Source organism: Crocodylus porosus, unplaced genomic scaffold, assembly GCF_001723895.1.
Source record: "Crocodylus porosus isolate Cpor-Errol unplaced genomic scaffold, CroPor_comp1, whole genome shotgun sequence".
NCBI classification, from domain to species: domain Eukaryota; kingdom Metazoa; phylum Chordata; order Crocodylia; family Crocodylidae; genus Crocodylus; species Crocodylus porosus.
Window position 1 is genome coordinate 173,894,706 of NW_017728906.1, and position 23,569 is coordinate 173,918,274.

General features: G+C 41.4%; 1 protein-coding gene across 2 annotated transcripts in view; it reads right to left on the reverse strand.

Annotated features, from left to right (window-relative positions):
• Positions 1–935: 935 nt before the first annotated feature.
• LOC109306694 (probable ATP-dependent RNA helicase DDX10) overlaps positions 936–23,569 on the reverse strand; it is a 27,769-nt gene continuing 5,135 nt past the window's right edge. Inside the window, exons 2-3 of one of the 2 annotated variants that reach the window (XR_002100079.1) lie at positions 4,484–5,849; positions 936–947 (exon numbers count right to left, since the gene is read on the reverse strand). Coding sequence is in view for 1 of the 2 variants with exons in the window: in XM_019530225.1 (XP_019385770.1) it covers positions 5,669–5,849 (181 nt within the window). In the remaining variant the exon portion in view is untranslated. Of the gene's footprint in view, positions 948–4,483; positions 5,850–23,569 lie in introns of those variants that run through there. The other variant, XM_019530225.1, reaches the window with a different exon arrangement.

Here is a 23,569-nt window from a genome sequence, read left to right on the forward strand (position 1 = left end):
GCTACCTGGGGTTATTGGATGGCAGGCAGGTTATAATGTGCCATAAATGCATTATATATTGGATAATGGATAACATATCCATGATTTTTTGCATCCAATAGATTTATGACGTGAAGTTCTTGGGCTCACCTACGAAAGGTGTTTTGTAAATTCCCCTTGAGGATTAGAACAGAGATTGGAGAGAGTGGTTGTCTTGTGAGAAGTGTGCACCCACAGGTAATTGGGTGCACACTTTTTTGTCTTTGATAGATTTTTGGTGCTCACTCTGGTACAGAGTTGTTTTGTTTCTGATGGAAAATGTGTCACACATTTGCATTTTTACAGACCTGCATTTTGCATATTGTCTTCTATTCCATCCAGGTGAACACAAAACAACAGCAAATACTCACCCTTGAAAAAGGGTGTTTGTGCCTGAAAGCTTGCAAAGAACTATTCTTCCAGCTATTTGGTCTAATAAAATATCTACCCATAAACTTGTCTCCCTTTGGCTAACCACGTGATTGCTCTGTCACAAATAAAATGCTTCCCAATGCCCCACACACAATAAATTCAGTAATGTTTGTGAGAAGCACTGGTACTGGCGTGAGGTGGGCTGTGCCAGAAAGTACAAGGGGTGGAGGACTTCTGCTCTTTATGCAGCATAAGGCAGATTTCTCCTCAAGGTAAATTCATCAAAGCAGTAGATATCTGAACAAATTAGAATGGGGCAATTTTTTTGTTATAATTACTGACTTAAGTCCATATGGTGCTGAACTGATTCAAAGAGTTTATCAAACTTCATTAACAAGCCCCATTTTTAAATGACTTTATAGGATGCAAATTTAAAAACCCAAACCTTAGCAAGTCATGCAACATTAGAGCTCCCCCAGGTAGACAATCATCAGGAGGTTGTTTGGGTCCTAACACACAGGGTCATGTGACCTTAAATTTCTGCTGAAATGAGCAAGCTGCTGCTCTGGCTCTTTGACACCCCCTGGCATTGTTTCCTCCTCAAGGAAAAGAGACCTCTTGGCACAGTGACTTTTGGCTCCTGCTACAATGATGTCCTAGCTCTAAATCAATGGACTCTGTAGGTTTGCTTTAATTGGAGTGTGTGCTTGACGAGATGAAAAGTAAACAGACACCCAGATTCTGTAAGAGATCCAAAAGCCAGTCATTCTGCTAGAGCAAATACAAGAAATGTACAGATCTAGACAGAAGTACAGCAGTCTCTAGTACAGGGGTGGGCAAAATGCAGCTCGGGGGCTGGACGCAGCCCGCCAGGCCATTCTATCCAGCCTGTGAGGCCCCTAAAAAATTTAGAAAATTAATATTTCTTTGCCCCTGGCTGCCTGTCATGTGGCCCTTGATGGCTTGCCTGAAATCAGTAAGTGGCCCTCCGCCCAAAATAATTGCCCACCCCTGCTCTAGTATCTCAGCAATGCAAAACCAAGATGTTTGGAAAAGCAATTTGTTTAGTAAATCAAAAATGCACAAAAATAAAAGCACTGCCCAGTACAGCACTCCAAAAAGATAATTATGCATGCATTTTTTTCCCCTTTCTCTTGCCACATACATTAGGAAAAATAGAAGTCTACTATACAGACAGTAAATGAGCTTTTAATAAAAATATGGTTAATCTTTATGATATTGTTTCTGTTCCAACCCAAGTCAGTCTCCTTAGAGTAAGGTGTTGTGCTTATGGTTGACATTCAAACCACATACATCAAGTTCAAAGAATTAAACTGAATGGAATAGGCCACTGTGTATTATTGTCATCATCTGAATCATCTTCCAAAATGTTTCCTACTATTGATGATGCCTTTGCTAATGCAATGAGCTGATCAATATTCATGACTTGATATGCCAGGTCTGTATCATTACATAACTATTTTTGATGTCACTGAAGCGGCTCATGTGACAAATTTTACCCACAATATCTGGGGATGCATCAGACTCTTCCTTATGAACTCATTCATCAGGAACAGCATCCATAGCTCCTCCACAAGCATTGTAGTGTTGTGAACAAAACTATGCTCTGTGCATCAGTGGTCATGTCTCTTACATGTAGTCATTTGCAAAATTAATTCTTCTTGTTCTGCATCGTTAGTAGGAAAACAATTGTATAGGAGCTCCTTATTTAGTACTACTGTGAATGTATTAATGACATCCTGATCCACTCCCTGAAAAAGAGGTTATATTTGGTGGCAAAAATCTGAAGTAGATTGTCCCATCTTCAGCCCTGAGTAAGTCAGGTAAAGGATGACTAAGACATTGTCAAGAAAGGTTGTGAGGTGGATAAATGATGTTGAGGTCTTAGACTTCTAAGGGAAAACCCCCCACTATGAGAAACAGTTCAAAAAAAGTGCAGTATCCATCCTGGCATGTCTCTGATGCATATAACAGTTAGCAAGACCTTTCTTATGCACATTATTGAAGGAATGAGGAGTCCCTTCTTTGCTGATAAAAAGCAATGGCAAGTGATTTGCTCCAGTGCTATTTGTATATCTACAACAGCTGAGATGAGATCACCCCAGCAAGATAACCTTCCAAGTGTTTCTTAAAGGTATCCAGAGTAGGTGCTTGCCCCAGAAGGTACTCTGGATACCTTTAAGAAATGCTTGGATGCTTATCTTGCTGGGGTGATCTGACCCCAGCTGACTTCCTCCCCTTTGGCAGGGGGCTAGACCCGATGATCTCCCGAGGTCCCTTCCAGCCCTAATGTCTATGAAACCCATTGAATGTGCCAGCACAGTGGGGTGTTCATCGTTTGTCTCTGGCCTTCATGTTGAGATGAAGTTAATACTGTGAGGTAGGTTTCCACTTAAGCACAGTTTCATCAGCATTACAGCACCATTATCAAGTGTTAAGTTTTGGCTTCCAAAATATCAGTTAAAGTTTTAAACATACTGGTGGCAGGTCAGTCAGCCAAAAAGTTTTCACTGTCTATTTAGGCTCTTAGGATGTATCCACACAAATTCTCACGTGTGGTTTGCAGCACCGCAAACCTGTCTGTGGTGCTGCAAACCACACATGCCACACATGCATGCATTTGGTTTTTTGACACAGGGAGCTCCTGGTGTAAAATAAAATCCCACCACCAAAAAAAGTGGCACAGTGCACATAGTTGCAGCGTGTGCTGCCCAAAACCAGAACCTGGCTGGCAAAAGCCAACTCTCCAGCTGGCAGCCAGGCTCCGTGCACCTGGATTGCCACTGCTGCAGCCCCGGAAGGCCCCCAGAGCCCTAGGTAAGGCTGCTGCTGGCCCAAGGGCTGGCCTCATCCTCCCTTACCCCACCCAGGGCAATCTGCCCTGCCCTAGAACAACTAGCAGTAAGCAGTGGCACATATTTGTCCCCAGGCTACCAAATATGTGCTGCTGTTATCCGTCCCCAGGGAAATACACATTCCCGCTAATAGGGATGCACCTGTGGATGCCATGGTGTGACTTGAAATTTTTTAGCCATTCTGTAGTTGCTTTAAAGTTCATCTCCCTCATTGCATTATTTATTTTTCTCTGTTTTGCCACTAGTAAAGGTCCAGATATTGGTTTGCAATTGCATCATTTCTGGATAAACCACTTTCCCTCCTATTCAGTTTCCAGACAATTTCAAGGCTTTTCAATGTTTGCCCACCATCAGCTGAACTGAGTTTGTAATTGAAGTCTTCAGTTTTCCCAGGGCTCTTTTCAATACTGTGCTCACTTTGTAGCATTTTTTACTGGTTTTAAAGCCAACAACAATCTTCATTTCACTGTTAGTCATCAGTGAACAGCAAGTGTATAGTGGCAGTGGTAGTGGGGTGAAGAAGGCAGGCACAGAAGAAAACTGCAAATCTTGCTACTGAACAACATTTGCAAGACACAAAAAAATGTATTTCAATAATTTAATACTTGGTTAACTGTATTAATATTGACTCTTTATTGTAATAAATATCAACACACATTTCTTTGCCCCAGTTTTCTCAACATTTGAGCATACTCTGGGTTTAGGTCAGAGTCCTCTGAGAAGCCCATGATGTCCTTGTCTTGCATATAGTATCTGCTTTGAATCCAAGGAAGACAAACATCTGTCTCTCAATTTCCACCTTCCTCAGCAATCCTGAAGTTAAGCCAAATCCATCACTGTGATTGCCACCCCCCCCCACCACATCCCTGAAGTCTCTCAAACTCTGGGTTTTGACACTCACCATTAACACCTGTTCCCCTCATTCTGCTTCTGGGGAAGACATCTTGCTCCAAACTCCCTCCCATACTACCTGGGTGGATTAGGTCCCATAGGCTTCAACCAGCACATCATCCTATGGTACTCCCAGGTGAATGGCAGCTATGAAGGTTTAAAAACTCTCCATTGGCCTGGCTCTGAATGATGCGCGACAACCCTCACAGCATGTGAAGAACTCCAAAAACAGAGACATTCAATGATGCAACCAAATCACAACCTCAAGAAGAATCCATAAATGGTGCATGCTGAGAATCTCCAAGTCATCACATCTATGTTCCAACACTGAGGGCTACTGGCCTTATGACTTTTCTGTTGACACACCCAACTGACTATGCCATCCTGCATCACAATAAAATCCGAGTCCTGCAGTTACCGCTTAGCTGTGTTTGCACACACAAGCCACAACACTACTAAGAGAAACCCAAAACCAGAAGAGCCCAATTGCAGCTAGTAAGGATGCAGAGCATACGCTGAAAACATGCATAAAAATCTGCCAGAGACTAGAACTATCAGCCCTCCATCACTCCCAGAAATCTTCTACATTTTTTAGGAAAGTGAGACAGATCATTACAAAATGTTTAGCAGAGTGTAACTTAACAATATGCCAGAATGCAAAGCTAAATACCCTGCTTCTCATTATGTCTAGTCACAACCTTGCAGGCTTATTTCTGGTCTCAGATATTCAGAGAACTATTAGCATATTGCTCCTATATTTTGCAAAGAAATAGTATGTGTTATCTTATCTGGGAATAGAAATCAAGCCACAAGATGCATAGTTTTAGCTGTTAAAGTGATTTGGCAGAATTAGATTTCTTTCTGGAATGCTTCAACAGAGAACTGTAAGGGAAATGATAACTGGCTACAGAGACTGAACTGATTTCACAAGAAAGCTGAAAAGATACAAATTAGTTTATTCCAAACTTCCAGAGCTTTATTAAAAGATTTTAAATAAATGTGCTATTATACAAAGAAAAAACATCTGCATTTTATTTTGTATTTTGATTTATTGGTCACTATCTGAGCTTTCAAAAATAATCTTCTTTAATAACTCTAGTCTGCTTTAATTTTTGAGATAACAAACCTGCCAAAGTCAAGAAAGGCTTATTCTGGAGTACACTAAGCTATTTGTATTTAAGTAAGATAAAGATTACAAGGTAATGAATTCCTTCAAAACCTGAAGATTTTGCAATTATAAATGCTTTTACAAAATGTCATCAAGGGATGTAGATTGGAAAGTAGTCTTAGAAATCTTTATCATCCCAAAACCAAGCACTCTGTATATACTCCATAAAGAAGAAAACCTTGTATATAATCTACTAGCTGATCTGAGGCGGGCCTCTTGTGCACAGAACTCATTTATCAGTGTCTGCTGGTACCCATCTGCCCTGATACCATATAGATTTTTGTGCAGACAGTTGACATAAGAGTGAAGATGACTGGGGGGAGGGGGGAACACTTGGAAATAATTAGCTACGACTGTTGAGCAGATGTAGTACCAACTCTTCATCCTCTGCCAAAGAAAGGCCAGTATCTAATGGTACAAAAGAGTCCTCGTGGTTAAGTCTAGCCTTTTTTCTTTTCACTGGCATTTCTTCTGCTGCTACTTTGCTGCTTCTTTTTCTTCTTCCATTTCTCTCTCCAGGACCACTGTGGAAACAAATCAATTACTCCTTTTAACAACTGCGTAATCAATATCATCATATAATCAAACAATTCATTTTAAACTAGGCACATTTATGTCCTCGTAAGAGGCAAACATAAAATTACTATTCAGAAGGGGAGAACAGTACAGCTAGATGAACTCTGAATGTCTAAATTAGAACTGCTTTCAAAGCGAAGTGGTGGCAGCAGATATTCTGTGTGTATTTAGCAGTTAACTGATTAAAGTATATCAAGACTTCAATATTTGTTTTATACAAAACTTGCCACGTTACATAGTGGCCAAGGCCTCAGCAGGTATTCAAAATCCTGTATGACCTAAGGAATGGGCCCAAGGCACAGTGTTAGAACTGCTCTCCAGAGAACCCAAACTTTCCCAACATTTGGGAGTAGGGATACAGGTTTACAAAGATTTGTGAAAACATCCTTGTAAACTGTTTATTAGGCTTTGCCATGAGGTATAGACAATTCCAAATAAAGAGCTTTTCAGCCATCTTCAATACAAGTCACACGAGCATTTCCTAGATAGGAGTTTATACTTACGAGGCTTAGGACTCTCATGTTTCACAAAAACTGAAAACCAACAGCTTGGGCTCCCCCAGCCAAAACAATCAGAACTCAAATCCATCACCCTTTTAGTGAAGGGAAAAAGAAAGTGTAGAAATGATAAAGAAAATACATATAGAAAATATGGAGCTAAACCTACAAACAAAATAGCTTGGTCCAGTTCCACCAATTTTTATTCCATTGTCCATCCTTGGCTTCAACCAACCATAATCTATTCCAGGTATTTCCATATACAACATTCACTTTTTTCTATCCCAATTGAATGCAAGTGTAATCTCAAGGCAAGAAACTCAAACATTGCTCTTGTGCTTCTGAAAGTCACAATCAACTGACAAAGGATTCCCAAATCCTACTGACAAAAAGGCAACTTGCATAAAGCCTTGGATATGATACTTCTCTAATACTCTCTGACCTAACCGGAGTCAGCATACAGAACTTCCCACACAACACAAGAGCAAATCTGCAATGCTAAAAGGATCTCCAGAAAACTATTGGATTCTATGAAATCAATACAAACTCCATTTCAAGATGAAGGTGAATGTGCATTGCAGGTCTGCTTTAAAACAGCTGATGTCCGTCCTGTCATTAATATCCCTCCTGAGTTTATGCATTATTTATTTTTTTACATAATCCCATGATCCTTTCAAACCTATTCCAGTCTCCTTTATTAGCTGCCAATCCCTATTTCACTTGGGGTTGTAAATATCATCTAAAAAATTATCTGTTTAACCTCCTCTGACTGGATCAGTTAAATGGTTAACCAATAACACAACAGCTTGGACACGGCTGCTGCTGGGAACCACTTCCCCGGGGCCTTTGACTGGTGGTAGCAGGCAGTGGCAAGCCCCGCCAGACAACACAGCCCACGTAAAGCCGTGCGAAGCAGCAACAGGCTAGGAGCTTTCCCAGCCCACTGCAGCCTCTGGTGTACAGGGAGGGAGCCAGGACCAATGAATGAGCAGCTAATTTTTTAACTGTTGACTGCTGAGTCATTAGGCTGCCTGCTATTTTCCTCTTTAAGCTCACAGGCTATGGGTATTAATCCCCACTTGTCCCTTCCCTTCCCCTTCTTCCCTCCTGCCTGCCCTGCCACCTTCCTGTGCCTGAGGCACCGCACCACTTCCCTTCCCTGCCAGACTGTGCCCCATGCTAAACATTAACCAGCAATGCAGTACCGGTATAAATATACTTACTGTTCAAACGCTTAAACATTGAACCTTTCACATCCCTATTTTCTCTCTGCCTCCCTCTAGCCTCCAGCTCCAGTCATATATCTTCTCCACCCCCTCCAGAGAACAATTTTCTGTTCTCTGCACCAAACATAGGAAGCTGAAGCTGTTAAAAAGTTCATCAGTATTTTTAATAATACATTTTCTCCTTAGCCCAGTTCTCAAAACAAGGAACCATTTTGGCTGAACTTTTTGAAAATATGTTCTGACAGAAAATTTCAGCCCCAGTGATTACACTGTAGCACAGTTATCAGAAATTTGAAAAAGTATCTTATAACAGAGAGCATCAGGAGTCCTTGACAGGGTGCTCCCAGCTTTGTCTACACAAACGAGAAACCATGGTCACCTCAGAGAAAAGAATAGTTTGAGATGTTAACAACGTGGAACAGTGTGCAAGTCAAAGATTTTACAAATAACTGGTACTAATGCCACTGTTCAGCATAAATACAGAGTGGCCTGCACATTGAACTATGGATCATAATAAAAATATTTCTAAGTTATTTAGAGAAGTGAGAATTTCCCATTAATTCCACTATTCGCTCTACTAGAAACAAGTGATAGTCTGAGAAATTGTTTAAAATGAGGGCATGATGCAACAAAGCATGCAAACCTTAAATGAGCATCTTACCTTCGCAAGGACCTTAAAATTAGTACGTTATAAACTATTCAGAAGCAGAGCTCAAAATGAAAATGACAGCTCAAAATGGCACACTGCTAGGCACAACCAGAACAATGGCCCCTCTTGAGAGCGATCAACAATACAGTGTCCTCCTTTTTTCCCCTTAAAACAAAAAAATATATAAAAAAGCATAAAGCTCCTAAATGTCTGCCTCTCCATCAAGATAAAACTAAAATTAGACTTGCTTGCTTTGTGTTGGAATTGCAGGTGTACAATCCATATGTGCTGCCTACCTGTTCTGTTCTTGTAAAAACGATGGGAATAGATATTGCAAGTGTCAACCTTTGCCTACTCATTAAAATGAAGAAAGGTAGAGGGGGAAAAACTCAGGGCGTAAACACATATCTACACAATCCAAACAAACTGGCAACCCTAAGTTTCTTCTGCTAGCATAGCACGTCACCAGGTAAGTTAACAATAATTCCAGAGCTTGTAATAAAGATCATTACATTTTAAAACAGTAACATGAGATTTTTGAGATTTAGGGTTTGTCAGTCTTGACGAGGTTAGGTTGCTTTTAGATGTTCACTATGGATATTATTTTATACCTTCTTTGAAACAATGACCTTGTCTTATTTCTCAGTACAGGCACTACATAAATACTGACTATAAACTGACCATATATCTACTTACATAAACAACAAAGATGCTTCTTTTCTTGAATGCAGCTTCACATAGTTAGGTTTTGCTTACACAGTGTATGGGGGAGGAGGGGGTTCTTTAAAAACAGCAAGACTAAAGCCTAATTAAGTACAAACATTTCTAGCTACTTTGCAAAGCAGCCAATTATTTCCAGTGTTTGAATGGACTTTGAAACCCAGGCTACATTCATAATTGACTGATGCTGCATCTAGGGTGCTAGCTCAAAACAATCTCAGTAATTAAAACAATGCGGAATTTGTACAAGATATGAAAGCAGCTGGCTTATAATAAATACAGAAGATAGGGATGAAACTGCAGTCTTAACCACCAGCAGGCTTAGATCTTATTAGGTGAAATGCTTAACTATCCAAAGCATTTAAAAAGGAATGGTAATATTTGCAATCTTTATGCAATTCAAAACACATCAAAACAGGTATTTTCATCATAGGCTTTGTGGGAAGGTTATGTTGAGTCAAGTCATTCCTCATTGTTACTAAGAGGCTATGGTACTTCATTAATGGGACACATTGACAAAGTACATACACTTCAGCAGCAAGTACCATATTTACTTGAATAAAAGACTACCCCCCCTATAATTAGATGCTATATATGGAAATTCTATAAATTTGTCATTATCTTCCAGATGAAGAATCTAATTATTGGAGTTTTGCATTGAATTTGTCTATCTCCCGCTGTTACAGCAGGGAAAATAAATCTGAGGGGTCAAGAAGCCTTTTACTCTCTTCTTCCTCCCAACTTTTTCCCCTGACAGACCCTTCTCCCCCATCCCCCACATTCTTACTGTCAGACTCTGTTCTCCCTGAGCACATGGAAGTGAGAAGCAATTTGAAAACAACCTTGATCACTTTGAAATTAAACCTCACAGTAGCAATTTGCATATGGTACCCATGCACTTAATTTATCCAGAATTAAAGCATTTACCTTTTTTTAAAAAAAAAAAAATTTTTGCAAGTTTTAGCATGGGTACTCCACTTCCTTAAGCACATTACTGAGCAGCAGTTTGACATCTACTTCTATGTAGTACAACCCGTGCACAATATTAGTCCAAAGCCAAAGGCTCATGATTTACTATGCAGTTCACTGGGCTGGGCCCCACCAGTCAACAGCGTGTCAAGCCACGGTGACCCCACACCTCAGCACTGTTCAGAATGTATGTGGACTCCAGATACCGTCCACAAAGAAATAATTAACCCTCACTCATCATTGGATTGGGTGTTCTTGTCACAAGTCATGGGATGCTCCAAAAATGTATATGTAGCTGAGACGCAGGGCATCCTGGTCCAGCTTTTTATGGGACCACGCTAATCATATGTGCCAGGCTGAGAGGGACTGACAGTGGGATTCTGGGTGATCTGTATGCAATGCCATGGCTCACCATGACTTGAAAAAGAGTCAGCAGTGAAGAGGACTGCACTTAGTGGGTACTACAATATGCCTTCTTCAGATGAGCTGCACTAACCTATCCTTGTGGTAGGTTCCCATCATTTTGTGGCAATGGGGAACTGCTTTTTAGGGCTGTGAGAAACTTCAGTAGCTACTTTATTTCGGGGAGCCTTGGCCCAATTTGGCAGCCGAATCTCCAAATCTGAATTGAGTCATGAGACTCATTAAAAGGTCCAAATAGAATTGGGAGCCTCCAAATCAATTTGGAAAAGATTCGGTGCCGCTTTGAAGATTCAGCCATAGACTAAACAGGCAGCAGTCTTTGACTCTGGACACAGCTGCCTCCAGCTGGTAAGTCTGTTGTGGTATGCGTAGGGGGAGGGAAGGGACTGGGTGCGGCAGGGAGGAGGGGTACATCAATGCCCCCACAGCAAGGGAGGAATCCCAGCTGGGGCAAATGCTGCCCAGGGAGGTGGTGGGGTGGCTCACGCCACTACGTGCCTACAGTCTGGGACCTGCTCATGTGGCAGCTTGTCCAGAGGCTCTCGCTGCTGCTCCTGCCACCAGTCTGGGAGGGCATGGGGTGGGAGCACGTGGCCCAGATCTGAGCAGGGCGGGCAGGGCCAAGGCCACACTGGATGGAAGGCAGGTGGTGGTGGGAGTGGGGGCTATGTCCCCACCCCGCTGCTCCCCCAGCTGGTGTGGGGCCAGCGCGAGACTGAGCCACTGCACTGCCTCCGGCCAAGCAGCATTCAGCAGCATGAGCCAACCCAGCTATGGGGGTGCTGCAACGAGTTCGGGTGGAACATGTCCCCCCGTCCTGATGTTGCTTGCTTAGCTAGAGCAAAGCTGCTGTTCATCCAGGAGGTGCGTGGACCCCAGGCTCTCACTGCTACATGTCGCTTGACCGGAGGCAGCACAGTCGCTCAGCCTCACACTGGCCCCGCACTGGCTGGGCAAGCGGCAGGGGAGCATAGCCACTGCTCTCAATGCCTTCCACCTTCTGTCTGGCACAGCCCTGGCCCCACCCGCCCTGCACAGCCACACCCCCCCACTCAATACCCTCCCAGACCGGTGGTGGGAACAGCGGCGAGAGCCGCTGGACAAACCACGCGAGCAGCTCCCAGAACAGTGACGCACAGCAGCATGAGCATGGCTTGGAGCAAGCAAGATTAGGGGGCATCTGAACTCCAAGCCTTCCAGGCCTGGGGCTTGCATGTAAGATGCAACCCAAAAAGAAGGTTCTCATCAGCATGTTTGCCCAAAGTGGGACTTGTGTTTTATAGTCATGTTAGTGCTGGCTGCATTTAATCAATTTAGAATAACAGAATTGTGGAGAATTAGGGTTGGAAGGGTCCTCAGGAGGTCATCTAGTCCAACTAGGTCATTTCAGCCATGGGTTTGTCTAGCCAGGTCTTAAAAATCTTCAAGGATGGAGACGCCACCACCTGTCTAGGTAACCTGTTCCACCGCTTCACCACCCTGCTAGTGAGAAAGTCTTTCCAAATATACAACCTAAACCTCACTTGCTGCAACCTGACACCACTGCTCCTTGTTCTATTACCTGTCACCTCTGACAATAGTCTAGCTTCATAGCTTCATCCTCTTTGGAACCACCCTTTAAGCAGCTGAAGACTGCTATCAAATCCCCTCTCAGTCTTCTCTTCTGCAGACTAAATAAACTCAGTTCCCTCAGCCTCGGCCTCTGCTTTTCCTCGGAAGCCATGTGCCCCAGTCCCCAAACCATTTTTGTTGCCCTCCGCTGGACACTCGCTAACTTTTCCACAACCCTTCTATAGTGGGGCACCCAATCCTGTGTTGGGCCCCCCACTTTAGAAATAAACCAGTGCAGAATAAAGGGAAATAATCACTTCCCTCCATCTGCTGGCAGCACTCCTACTATGTCCCAGTATGTCATTAGCCTTCTTGGCAACAAGGGCACACTTCCGACTCATATCAAGCTTACTGTCCACCCCCAGGTCCTTTTCTGCAGACCTGCTGTTTAGTCAGTCAGTCCCCAGGATGCAGTGGTGCACGGGATTCTTCTGTCCTAATTATAGGACTTTGTACTTGTCCTTGCTGACCCTCATGAGATTTCTTTTGGTCCAATCCTCCAATTTGTTTAGGTCACTCTGAATCCTAGCTTTACCCTCCAGTGTATCTATTACAGCCCGCAGGTTGGTGTCATCCGTGAACTTGCTGAGAGTACAATCCATCCCATCTTCCAGGTTGTTGATGAAGATATTAAACAAAACTAGCCCAGGACCGACCCCTGGGGCACTCCATTTGATACCAACTTCCATCTAGACCTTCAGCCATTGATCACTACCCACTGGAGTCTGACAGCCAGCCAGCTTTCTGTCTACATTACAGCCCATTCTTCCAATTCATATTTCATCAGCTTACTTGGAAGAATGCTGCGGGAGACTATATCAAAAGCCTTGCCAAAGTCAAGGTATATTATGTCCATGACTTTCCCCACATCCACAGAGCCAGTTATCTAAAGCATAGAAGGCAATCAGGTTGGCCAGGCATGACTTGCCCTTGGTAAATCTATGTTGACTGTTCCTAAACACTTCCCTCTCCTCCAAGTGCTTATTTGAGGACCTGTTCCATATTTTTCCGAGGACTGAGGTGAGGCTGACTGGTCTACAGTTCCCTAGATCCTCCTTTTTCCCTTTCTTAAAAATGGGCACTATATTTGCCCTTCTCCAATTGTCCAGGGCCTTCCTCAATCACTGCAAGTTTTTGAAGATAATGGCCAGTGGCTCTGCAACCACATCAGACAACTCCCTCAGCACCCTCAGATGCATTGCATCTGGCCCCATGGATCTGTACACGCCCAGCTTTTCTAGAGAGTCCCCAACCTGTTCTTTCACCACTGAGGGCTGCTCACCTTCTCCCCAAGTTGTGCTTCCCTGTTCAGTAGTATGGGAGCTGACCTTGCCTGTGAAGACCGAGGTAATAAAGGCATTGAGCACTTCAGTCTTTTCCTGTCACTAGGTTGCCTCTCCCCATTCAGTAAGGGACCCATACTTTACCTGAACTTCTTCTTGTTACTAACATACTTACAGAAACTCTTCTTGTTACCCTTCATGTCCCTTGCTAGCTGCAACTCCAATTGCACTTTGACCTTCCTGACTTCATTCCTGCCGAGCAACATTCTTATACTCCTCCCAAGTTGTCTGTCCAAGCTTCCATTTCTTGTAAGCTTCCTTTTTGTGTTTAAGCTCACTGAAGACTTCTCTGCTAAGTCAAGCTGGTTGCCTGCCACATTTGTTATTTTTCCTGCACATCAGGATGGCTTTTTCCTGCATCCTCAATAAGATTTCTCTGTGCCCTTAGTAAGGTTTCATAGTTGATTGCTACTGCTGAGCACATGCTGCTTTTGACAATAGTTTAATGATAGATCATGTATTTAGTGAGATTTATTTGTATGTGATTATTAGACAAAGGGCTTTTTTCCCCCATGCAACCTGGGCGGAAAAAACCTTGTTTGTATTCAAGTAAATATGACATGCTTTCTCACTCACCCCACCCATAATTGGAAAGAGATTAGTGAGAAAGAAAACTGGATAAGGAGGAAATCTATAGGACCTGTAAAGAGGGCGAGCCACAGGGGAGAGTGGCAGGATGAATAAGCTTTGAAGAGAAGTGAAAGAGAAAAAAAGTGATTGGTATTTTAGTGGCACACGGAGCAAGACCAACGCAAATTTAGACAATGGAAGTTAACCAGAGACAAGCAGTCATGTGGGGCTTGGAATGTGAGGACAAGACATTTAAATACATTTTGGTGAACAGATGTCATGGATGGGGAAGGATGCAGATGGGGTGGCAGGGGTGATTTTAATACTGGCATGTTGTATGGCTGGAAGAGGGATGAAGCAACTCTCAGAGAAGGGGGAGAGGAAAGGTCAGAGAGCTAGATGGCTTAGGTCAGTGGTGGCTAACCATTTCAGCTGGCATTCCACAACTTAATCCCCAAACATCAAAGGACATTCCCCAGGGTCAAACCTGATAGTTTACCCACTCAGGAACTGGAATGGAGACTTGTGCCTCTGGTCATGTGGAACAGAGGCAGGGCAGGGCAGGACACTGCTGCAAGAGACATCACTGCAGAGAGCCAAGTTAACCTTTCCTAGACCTCCCAACTGCAGTCTTATATGGTGTGTGAGGATTCAAAGCCCTTAAAATTCAGCAGTAGGTGCAGGGCCAGGGAAGGACACCCCCTGATTAAGGTAAACTAAAACCCAACCCAAATCTCCACTTATTATTATTATAAAAGGCCACATAAACCGCACTGTCATCTTTTGGAATACTGCAAATTCTGAAAGAAGCTGAGGTTAGAAGCAGTGTTAGAAAGTGGAATCATGATTTATCAGAAGTCATCAGGGCCAGGATCCTCCTCCTTCTATAACATTTGGAAATCAACAGGTGCAGCTGGATTGTAAGTCCTTCCCTGAGCCACGTGGTGCAATTTAATCCTTCACTGCTGCAGGAAGCTGAATTACCCACAGAGCTTTTAAGCAGCCTGATGCACGGATTTATTGTGACTGGCTGTTTGTATAGGCAGTAAGGCACTAAGAGCAGATTCCAGGAACATGCACAATAAACCACCATATACCCAGGTGAAACCAAGCACAACAGGAAAAGGTGCCTTCATTTTATATATAGCTTTTACTGCACAGCTTGTGAATCCATCTTTTAAATGAACGTTAAAACATGAGATTGACATCTAAGAAACCAGCAATTTACTGTGAAACAAGCAGTTTTTCCACATCTCATTTTAACTATTTACCTACTATGGATAGTACTGAACATCCACCCAGGGTGTTTTGAAGCAATGCCAACAATACCTGTGTCAATAATAATTATTCTCAAAAATTGCTATTCATTAATTTAGTTTGGGTTCCAAGTCGGAAGTATTAGATTTTAAGTAGTTTGGGGCAGGTACTAGTCAAAGGGATATGGATAGCTTCAAATGTGTTGCATTATTTAAGCAACAAGGTGCTTATATATCTTCAGCTAAAAGACTCTGTTATAATATGATGTAGCATAGTATGATAGCGCCTAGATTTATTACCATTGCACTGAAAAACTACTCATGTTACTATAATATAGGCCACGAGCTTCTGAACTGTAATAGCCTGCTGTGACTTCCAGCATGCTTGGAAATGCAAATAAACACTTTCACAAAGAAACTCAGGCTAATAATGAATCAATCTGCTAATACAATATAGTTCAGAAAAGTTAGGAATAATTTATCCCTTAAGTATTGGCATTTTGCTAATCAAACATGTTGTGCCACAACTTTCTTCTGTGTAATAAATTTTAATTTACAAGGCCATGGCAACAGTCTTAATGAAGATTAATTACTGCAGTCCCTTCCACAAGGCCCAGTGCAGCTTCTTTCTAACTTACTGTCAGCATGCTACAGCACACAGTAAAGGTAATGAAAATATATTGCATTGTGTTATTCTCTTTACTGGCCATCCCCCTGATGTAAATCAAAATTGCTCTAAAACAAGAGGTATATAGAACAACTGGGGCAAGAGAAGAGACTTATCTACTTATAACGAAATTCAAGTGCAACTGCACTCAAAGCAAAAGACAGGATGAGCCTGTGTTGGATCAGAATTGCCAGAGTCTAGAACATACACACAAAAAAAAATAAAATGAAGTACACCAAACAGCAAAAGAAGACATGAAAAATTTCTCTTCTTTCTACAGGAAGCACAGATGATTGTAGAAAGAATCCAAGATGCTGCACTGGGCATCCAGGTTAGTACTCCTGCCCTGCTATCCTTTCCCTCTTAACATCCGAGTCAACTACATCCTGCTGCCCTGGTACTGGCTCTTCATTCTGATAAGAACATATCCAGCAGGCAAAATAAATTCTCTAAAGTTTCTTTGGGATCCTACCATCACAGCTTTCCATTCATAGCTTGGTAGATCTACTTGATCTACATTGCCTGGTAGAATGTGTTTATACCCATACTCATTTTTCCAAATAAAACATATAAAAGATGCATAAATAAATAATTCCTTAAATCTCCAGAGATGTCAACACTTTTCTTGAACACCTTCCACAGATTTGTACTTGGCATCTTTTCCAGGAAATGCCTCTGTCCTCACTTATCTTTTTGTGGAGGCAGCTTTTAGTGATTAAGAGCATGGATCTGGAACTGAGAGACCTGGATTGTATTCCCAAATCCTTGCTCGACTTGCTGAATCAACTTAGATAAGTCAGTCTCTTTGTTTTTAAAAAATAGGGAGACTATCTATGGGACTGTATGTGATGGCTGCAATTATTAATTCATTTGTTTTTGTAGAAGGTTATGAACAGGGCCCAAGAAAGAAATTTGGGGACCTGGTACATCAAGGTAGGAATGCAGCTCCCCACCTCCCACTTTGGAAACAAGTTGAGATTTTGAAGTCAGATGGTGCGGACACTGAATACCCACAGGCCCTAGTTATGAATTGTAAGACTTACAGCATTATATTAATCATATCCTCAGGTTTATGTATATTAAACAGTAATAAACACATATTTTAAAATAAAGTTGATAACAATGTACATACTGGGAGCATCTACACATGTCCCCGACTGCATTTGGTACTGACTGCGCAGTACCTGCCATCACTGCACCGTCTCAGTGGTGCACAATTATTTTTAGATGCTATGTTGCCATAATGATGAGCTACAGCAATGTAGCTTGTTTCAGTGATGTAGCATCAGCGTCAGTTTGTGCAACAGCAACATAGCATTTCATGTAGACGTGCCCACTGTTTATGCTTCTAGTCTATTCCTATCACTAGTCATATTTACCTTTTTCTTCGGGTTCTAGGCTCTCGCCTATCCATATACATACACTTCCATCCAATTCAGTAGGCTTAATTAATTCATAACCCCTATCTCTGTCATTCATAATCATCTACAACTTACCAGATCACCCTGACATCATTCTTCAAATCTCTCGTCCCTTTTCTGCACGTGACGCTGTCATTTGGGATTGTTTTCTAACCCCTAATGCGTCATCTGTCCAAAATACTCCTCTCTCACTTTGAGCTGCTCAATTACTTCATCTTGTACACTTACTATAAAACCCTATTTTTCTGGCTGATTCAAGTATTATGGGACTCCTTTGTATAGGGGCCATCTTGCTAGTTTCACAAAATTAAGGCCTGAGAGAATGTCAGCCTGACCTCCTGCACAGAGCTGGCCCCAGCATTTCACCAAGACAGTCCCACATCCAGTACTTTCAGATGAGCAGGGTGTCATTTTCGTAGAAACACATCAGTCTTGGCTTAAATATTTCAGGTGATGGAGAATCCACCTTATGGCTAGCTATGTTGTTCCAATTTTTTATGACCTTCACTTAAAAAAAAAAAAAAAGTGAAAGGGGGTCTGGAGGTTGGGGTGGTGTGGGGCTAAAGCACATGGTTGACAGCCCAGTGGTCAAAAGTTTAAGGCCACAGCAGAAGTGCTCATAGTGCGACCTGTCAGATTCCAAAGAAATCTGTGAATTGTGCTAAATTCACAAGGACACAAAAATAGGAACTTTTAAAAATCCCACCTTATCTCTATTCTGAAATTGTCTCGCTTCAGTTTCCAGCCACTGCACCCTGCTGTTCTGCCTTTGTCTGCTACTAGTTCTGGAGGCTGGAGACTGGGGGCTGCAAGCGAGACAGGAACAGTGGAAAAACCCTGGTTACACCCTGGATTACTCTCCCTTTCAGCATCCACTGCGCCACAGTGTGACAGGATACTGGGCAAAATGGACCGATAGTCTGGCCTAATAAATGGCAGTTCTTGTGTTTTCCACTATAAGAAATCTGCTCGCCATATACATATATATCAATTGTCACAGACCACTTCTTACCCTTATCTTGGTTAACCCGAGTAGAGTAAGTCTCTCTCACCATGAACCTTATTTTCCATACCTCACATCAATTCTAGCTCTTTTTCCCCCCAGTTTTTAAATATTTTTTAACACTTGACACACAGTATTCCAGGAACAGTCTCAATAATTCAGTGGTAATAACACTGTTTTTGTCATCCTCAGCCTCAAAAGAAGGATGAACACTGGACAGCAGTTAACTAACCAATCAAAGGCATCCCCAAAAGTACTTACCCTCCCTCACTTTCTCTTCTCTCCTCCAGCCCAAGTCCTCCTTTTAGCCCATATCTGATTTTCAGATTTCTACTTTTTTTCAGATGCAATTCCCACCTCTCTAGCTCATTGCCTTGCCTTTCCCCTATCCCAAACTGCATGCCTCCTGTGCTTCTCTTTTATTTTCATGGTTCCGGACCCCATATTCCTTTTTTGTATTCATGGGACTGTCTTCCTACCTCTCGCTCCACACATTTAATCTGTTATGTAATACAGACCAAATTAAGCTTTTGTTTAATACTGCACTTCCAAGAATTTATAATGTGTTGCAAGCAGTTAGTTTGCCTTTAGTCATACTAGAAGTGTTGCTTATAGCCTAAATGTAATCACTGAAGCTTTGAAAGGATGTTTTAAGGTATTCATCCATTAATCTTGTCACCAAAAGTCATAGCTTGTTAAGAACATTGCCAGGACTCGCATGAAAAATACACCTATTCATAAAATTAAAAAAAAAAAAAAAATCAGGGCCTTGGAAAGATTTTCTAGACTGAATTTTGAAACAATTCCCCAATATGATGGATGAACCAGGGACAGAGCTAATAAATAAATAAACACACACACACACACACACACACACACACACACTATGCTTTCCAAAATGTAAATACATTATATATGTGCCAATATTTAATACTTTTTTCCCTTGCAAGATGACAAAAACTATCAGCATTTTTATTGATTTCAATAGAAGTAATGGAAGGAAAAAACAAAACATGCAACTATTTAGTGCAATATTTTCAATATTTTTACTAAATTTGTAACACTGACTGCAAACAAAAAAAAAAAAGTTTAACCCTGCCCCCACAAGGGTCCTCACAGCCCAAGAAATTAAAATGAATTAAATAGAACTGCCCATGCATTAGTTAGAATCATTTGTCCACTTCTAAAGATGGGCAAGATTACAAAGTATGAAGCAAGCAGTCCTTCACTCTCCAAACAGCTAAAAGCTTTTCTATGATTATAGAGAAGTTCACAAGGAGTCTATCACCTGCCATACAGCCATCAGTATGAAGTCCTTCTGACAGTTCTGCACAATGTAGTTTTTGACAACTTTTCTGCCCATAATCACATAAATTCTGCCTTTACAGATATCATAAATGTTGCTTGAGCAATGTCTGTTTGAAGGAACACCATGGCTTGAAGTCAAATTAGCCAATAAGAAAATATAATGCAGAAAATATCATCAAGAACTGTACATATCCAGTAAGTCAACAATGAATTCAGCATCCAAATGTAACATCACCAAAAAAGGCAGAAGAAATGGCACCTTATCTGTGATTTCCAGGGCAAACAAAGCTCTACATAAAAGCAGTACTAAATGCTGATGTGTACAGTTGCCAGCTCATGACAGACCATCCATACAGCTAACTTCAACAGAAATGACACCGCTAGATTTTTAAAACCACTAAAATTCATCTGCATATTTCCTTTCCCCAGTTCCAAGATCAATTCCACTTTGACCCAAGTAGAAGCCAATTTAAATATGAACAGTGCTGCCTATTAAAGATTAAGAAAAAGTAATGACAAGTCCAATTGTAATTTTGTCTTCTCTTCTATTTTTATTTAGAAAGGCTGAAGGATTAGAAATATCAGAAATTCAATTTGAGTGTATAATGAATATTTAGGACAAGCAGCTGCTCCTCTTCCGCCCTATTTGACACACTGCAATTTTTTCACCTAATTAACAATTCGCATTAAAATAGCCTTAAACCAAATATGATGAATGTTGCTAGATATACAAAAATGAATCTTATATTACATGCCTGGAGTCATTAATTACTCAGTTGATAGAAGTATAGCTAAAAGGAAATTTTATTCAAAGGCAAATTTGACTCGTATTGTACAACTCCTCCTGGTGAAAAATGTGAAGGGGGGAAAAGAAAGGATTAACAGCTTTTTTGACTTCTAAACCATGGGCAGATGTTTTTTCTATTTAAAATGTTGTAGGAGGAAGCCCTAGGTTTCAAACGCTCACTTTGAATTAGTCCTTTTAGCTGCATATTTTTCCTTTAAAGCAAGCAGTAGCTGCTGTAGCCTAATGTATTTCTATTTTATTCCAGCGCTGTGGGCAGAAATCTCAAAGTTTCAAAGTAAAAAGGCAAAATGCAGTTGGCATCTTCTAATTTACAAAGTTTCATTTCACTGAACGCAATTGTCTATTTTTTGGGTACAATCATTAGACTAGTGTTTACAAGCACCTTAAGTGACTCACCATAAGACTAAATCAAGTTTTTTTCCAGTGGTCTAATACAACAGAACCCTCTCTTCCCCTAACCAATATCAAGGAGTCTCATCTGGTCTCTTTTTCTACTCGCTTTACCCAACCTGGTGCATCCCCACCCTTCTCTCTCTCCACATCCTCAAAAAGACCACCCCGACCCAACTAGCCTTTTCAATTACCACAAGTATCCCCCTCTTTTACCTGCAAGCTTATTGTATACTCCACGTACAGCTACTTCCTTGATTTCTTATATTCCAATTCCACACTGATTGCTTTCTATCCAATTTCTTCATTTCAGGGAAGCTGTCCTCTCTGAGGTATCTTAATGAACACTTTGTAAGTCTTAGGCCGCCCACCAACCTCTGACATCTCAGTTAATCTTCATGTGATCCCTTCCTTGGACTCTGTGCTCTGCAGGTTCTCCTCCTACCATTTAGCATCACCCTCTGCAGTATTTACCATCCTCCCCTGCTCTCTGACAGAGTCCCATAACCTTCTACCCTTCCCTTCCTTTTCACACACACATTAGGTAATCGTGTCCACTTTCCTGGCTTAATTGCCATTCTTCTACCACTGACTCTCAAATTCATCAGTTCACTTTTGACCTGTCTACCTCTACCTAAACCTTAGTTTCTTTAACATCACCTTATGGATGTCTTACTAACAGGTAAAATCTAATGTGTCCAGAACTGAACTTTATCTTTCCTCCTTAGTCTAGTTCCCTCTTTTCTGTGTCACAGCTGGCAGAATCATCCTGCCATTCAGTTCCACCATGTAGGGGTATCCATTGACATTTCATACATCAAGGCAGTGTCCAAAGACTTCCTTCTCCATAACAACCCAAAAGTCACGTTTAATCAAACTGCAGAACCCTCTGGAATTTTGTTTGGTTCAGTTAAAGCCTATTTAATTCGAATGCCAAGAAAACCTGCAAAGACACTTTCACCAAAAAAGTCAGCACTCCTGTATTCTCAATTAAAGGGTGTCTATACATGAGCAACAAGGCTGCTCCAACACACTGGGATTAATCGAATCTGCTGAAGCGTGGCAATTACCATGCTTGAGCAGTCTCCCACATTGTGTGCATCAGTGTCCCTGCATTTAAAAATGGTGGTGGGGGCACTTGAACTAAAGCTTGTCGAACAGCCTTTAGTTCAAGCGCCCTTGCCTCCATTTTTAAGCGTAGGGACGCTGACACATGGGACGTGGAAGCACTTTAATTAGAGCAGCTCTCCAAGCCACTCTAATTAAAGCGCTGCCCCCTCCACCCCTCGAGCACATGTAAAAGTGCCTAAAGGCTGTGAAAATTTGCACTCCACATCTGTGCAAAGACAAAAACTTCCATTATTGTTCTATAGTCAAAAGGCTAAAAAGAAAATTTATAATGCGGCAAAAATGGACATTTTTCAGCCCCGTTGCAGAGGTTTAAGCACCCTCGCTATTTCTGCAAAGTAAAATAAAAGTCTTGGTCAAACAAATGGGTCTTACACTGTGCACTAAAGTTTGCCAGATTCTGACTATGATGAAGCCTCCCATGAGCAGGCTCTTGAGGCATGTTTGGTCTACTGAGAATGCCTTGCTCCTCACCACAGAGTTGAAATCCCAGAACTGACAGGAAGACGTAGTCCAGCAGATCCTAACTCCCATGGAATGGAACCAACAGCATGACAAGTTCACAGAGAAAATTGCTTCCTCAAGTTAGATCACTGAGCAGGCCAACTTTGCAGTAATAAAAATGGAACTAATAAAAAAGTTATTTTTTAAAAAGTCCATAGGGTTTTCATTACAAAATGTGTGTGCATATTGAGAAAGGGCATTCTTTGCCACTCCAGGCCTTTCATTTGCATGTGAAAATCAGAGTAATAAGTGAATTTATATTGTGCAAATTCATGGGGAAGGAAGGGTCATGTTTATGGAAACTGCATAACTAAGTATTTAGATTTGACTTTCACCTAAACTCTCAAATAAAAACTTTAAATCTGTGCTACCTCAGATGAGATATGAATATAATATGTGCATAATGCCAGGGTGCATCAAATGAAACTTGCTTGAAATCTAAAATATGACTTTTACAAATAAATCAGCTTTGAAGTATGACTAGGTTCCAAAGACCAGATTAAACGCAGGTTTTCAAAATTAAACGATCCTTTGCAAAGTTCAATCTAAAGTTAGATTAAAACAATAAGAAAACAATTTTTGCAATTTAAAACAAAGTACACAGACTCTGGAGAGTCATATTTTTAATTCACATACTGAAACCTCAGCTGACATATGGTCAAATTAGTCAACAATTCTGAATCATTATTCTAGCATGAAAAATGCTTTATCAAGGTAGATTATTTTTAAGTCATATGTTATCACAGCCTAAAATATATATTCACAGTATTTTTTTTAAGTATTGCTTGTGATAAAGTTAGCTTACTATATAGCTGTCAAACTTAAATAAGTCCAAAAAATCCAAGCATTAAAACACATTGGCCATTAACACTGGGACTGAAGGCTGCTTGCAGATGTTAAAAGAAAAAAAACCCCACATTACCAAAAGAAGCAGCACGTTACTTTGAACTGGCTTCACAGCTTCTATATAGGTCAGATGCTTTAGTGGAGCTTTTTGGTGCTTTTATCTAAAGCTGATTCAATTACCTATTACATAAAAGCACCAAAAAAGTCCCACTGAAGCACTCAATCTATGCAGTCATTGAATGATCCGAGTCGAACTAATACAACGCCTCTTCTGGGCATGTACCGAGCTCAGTACAAGAATGTGCCAAGTTTAAAGTAAAGTACCTTTT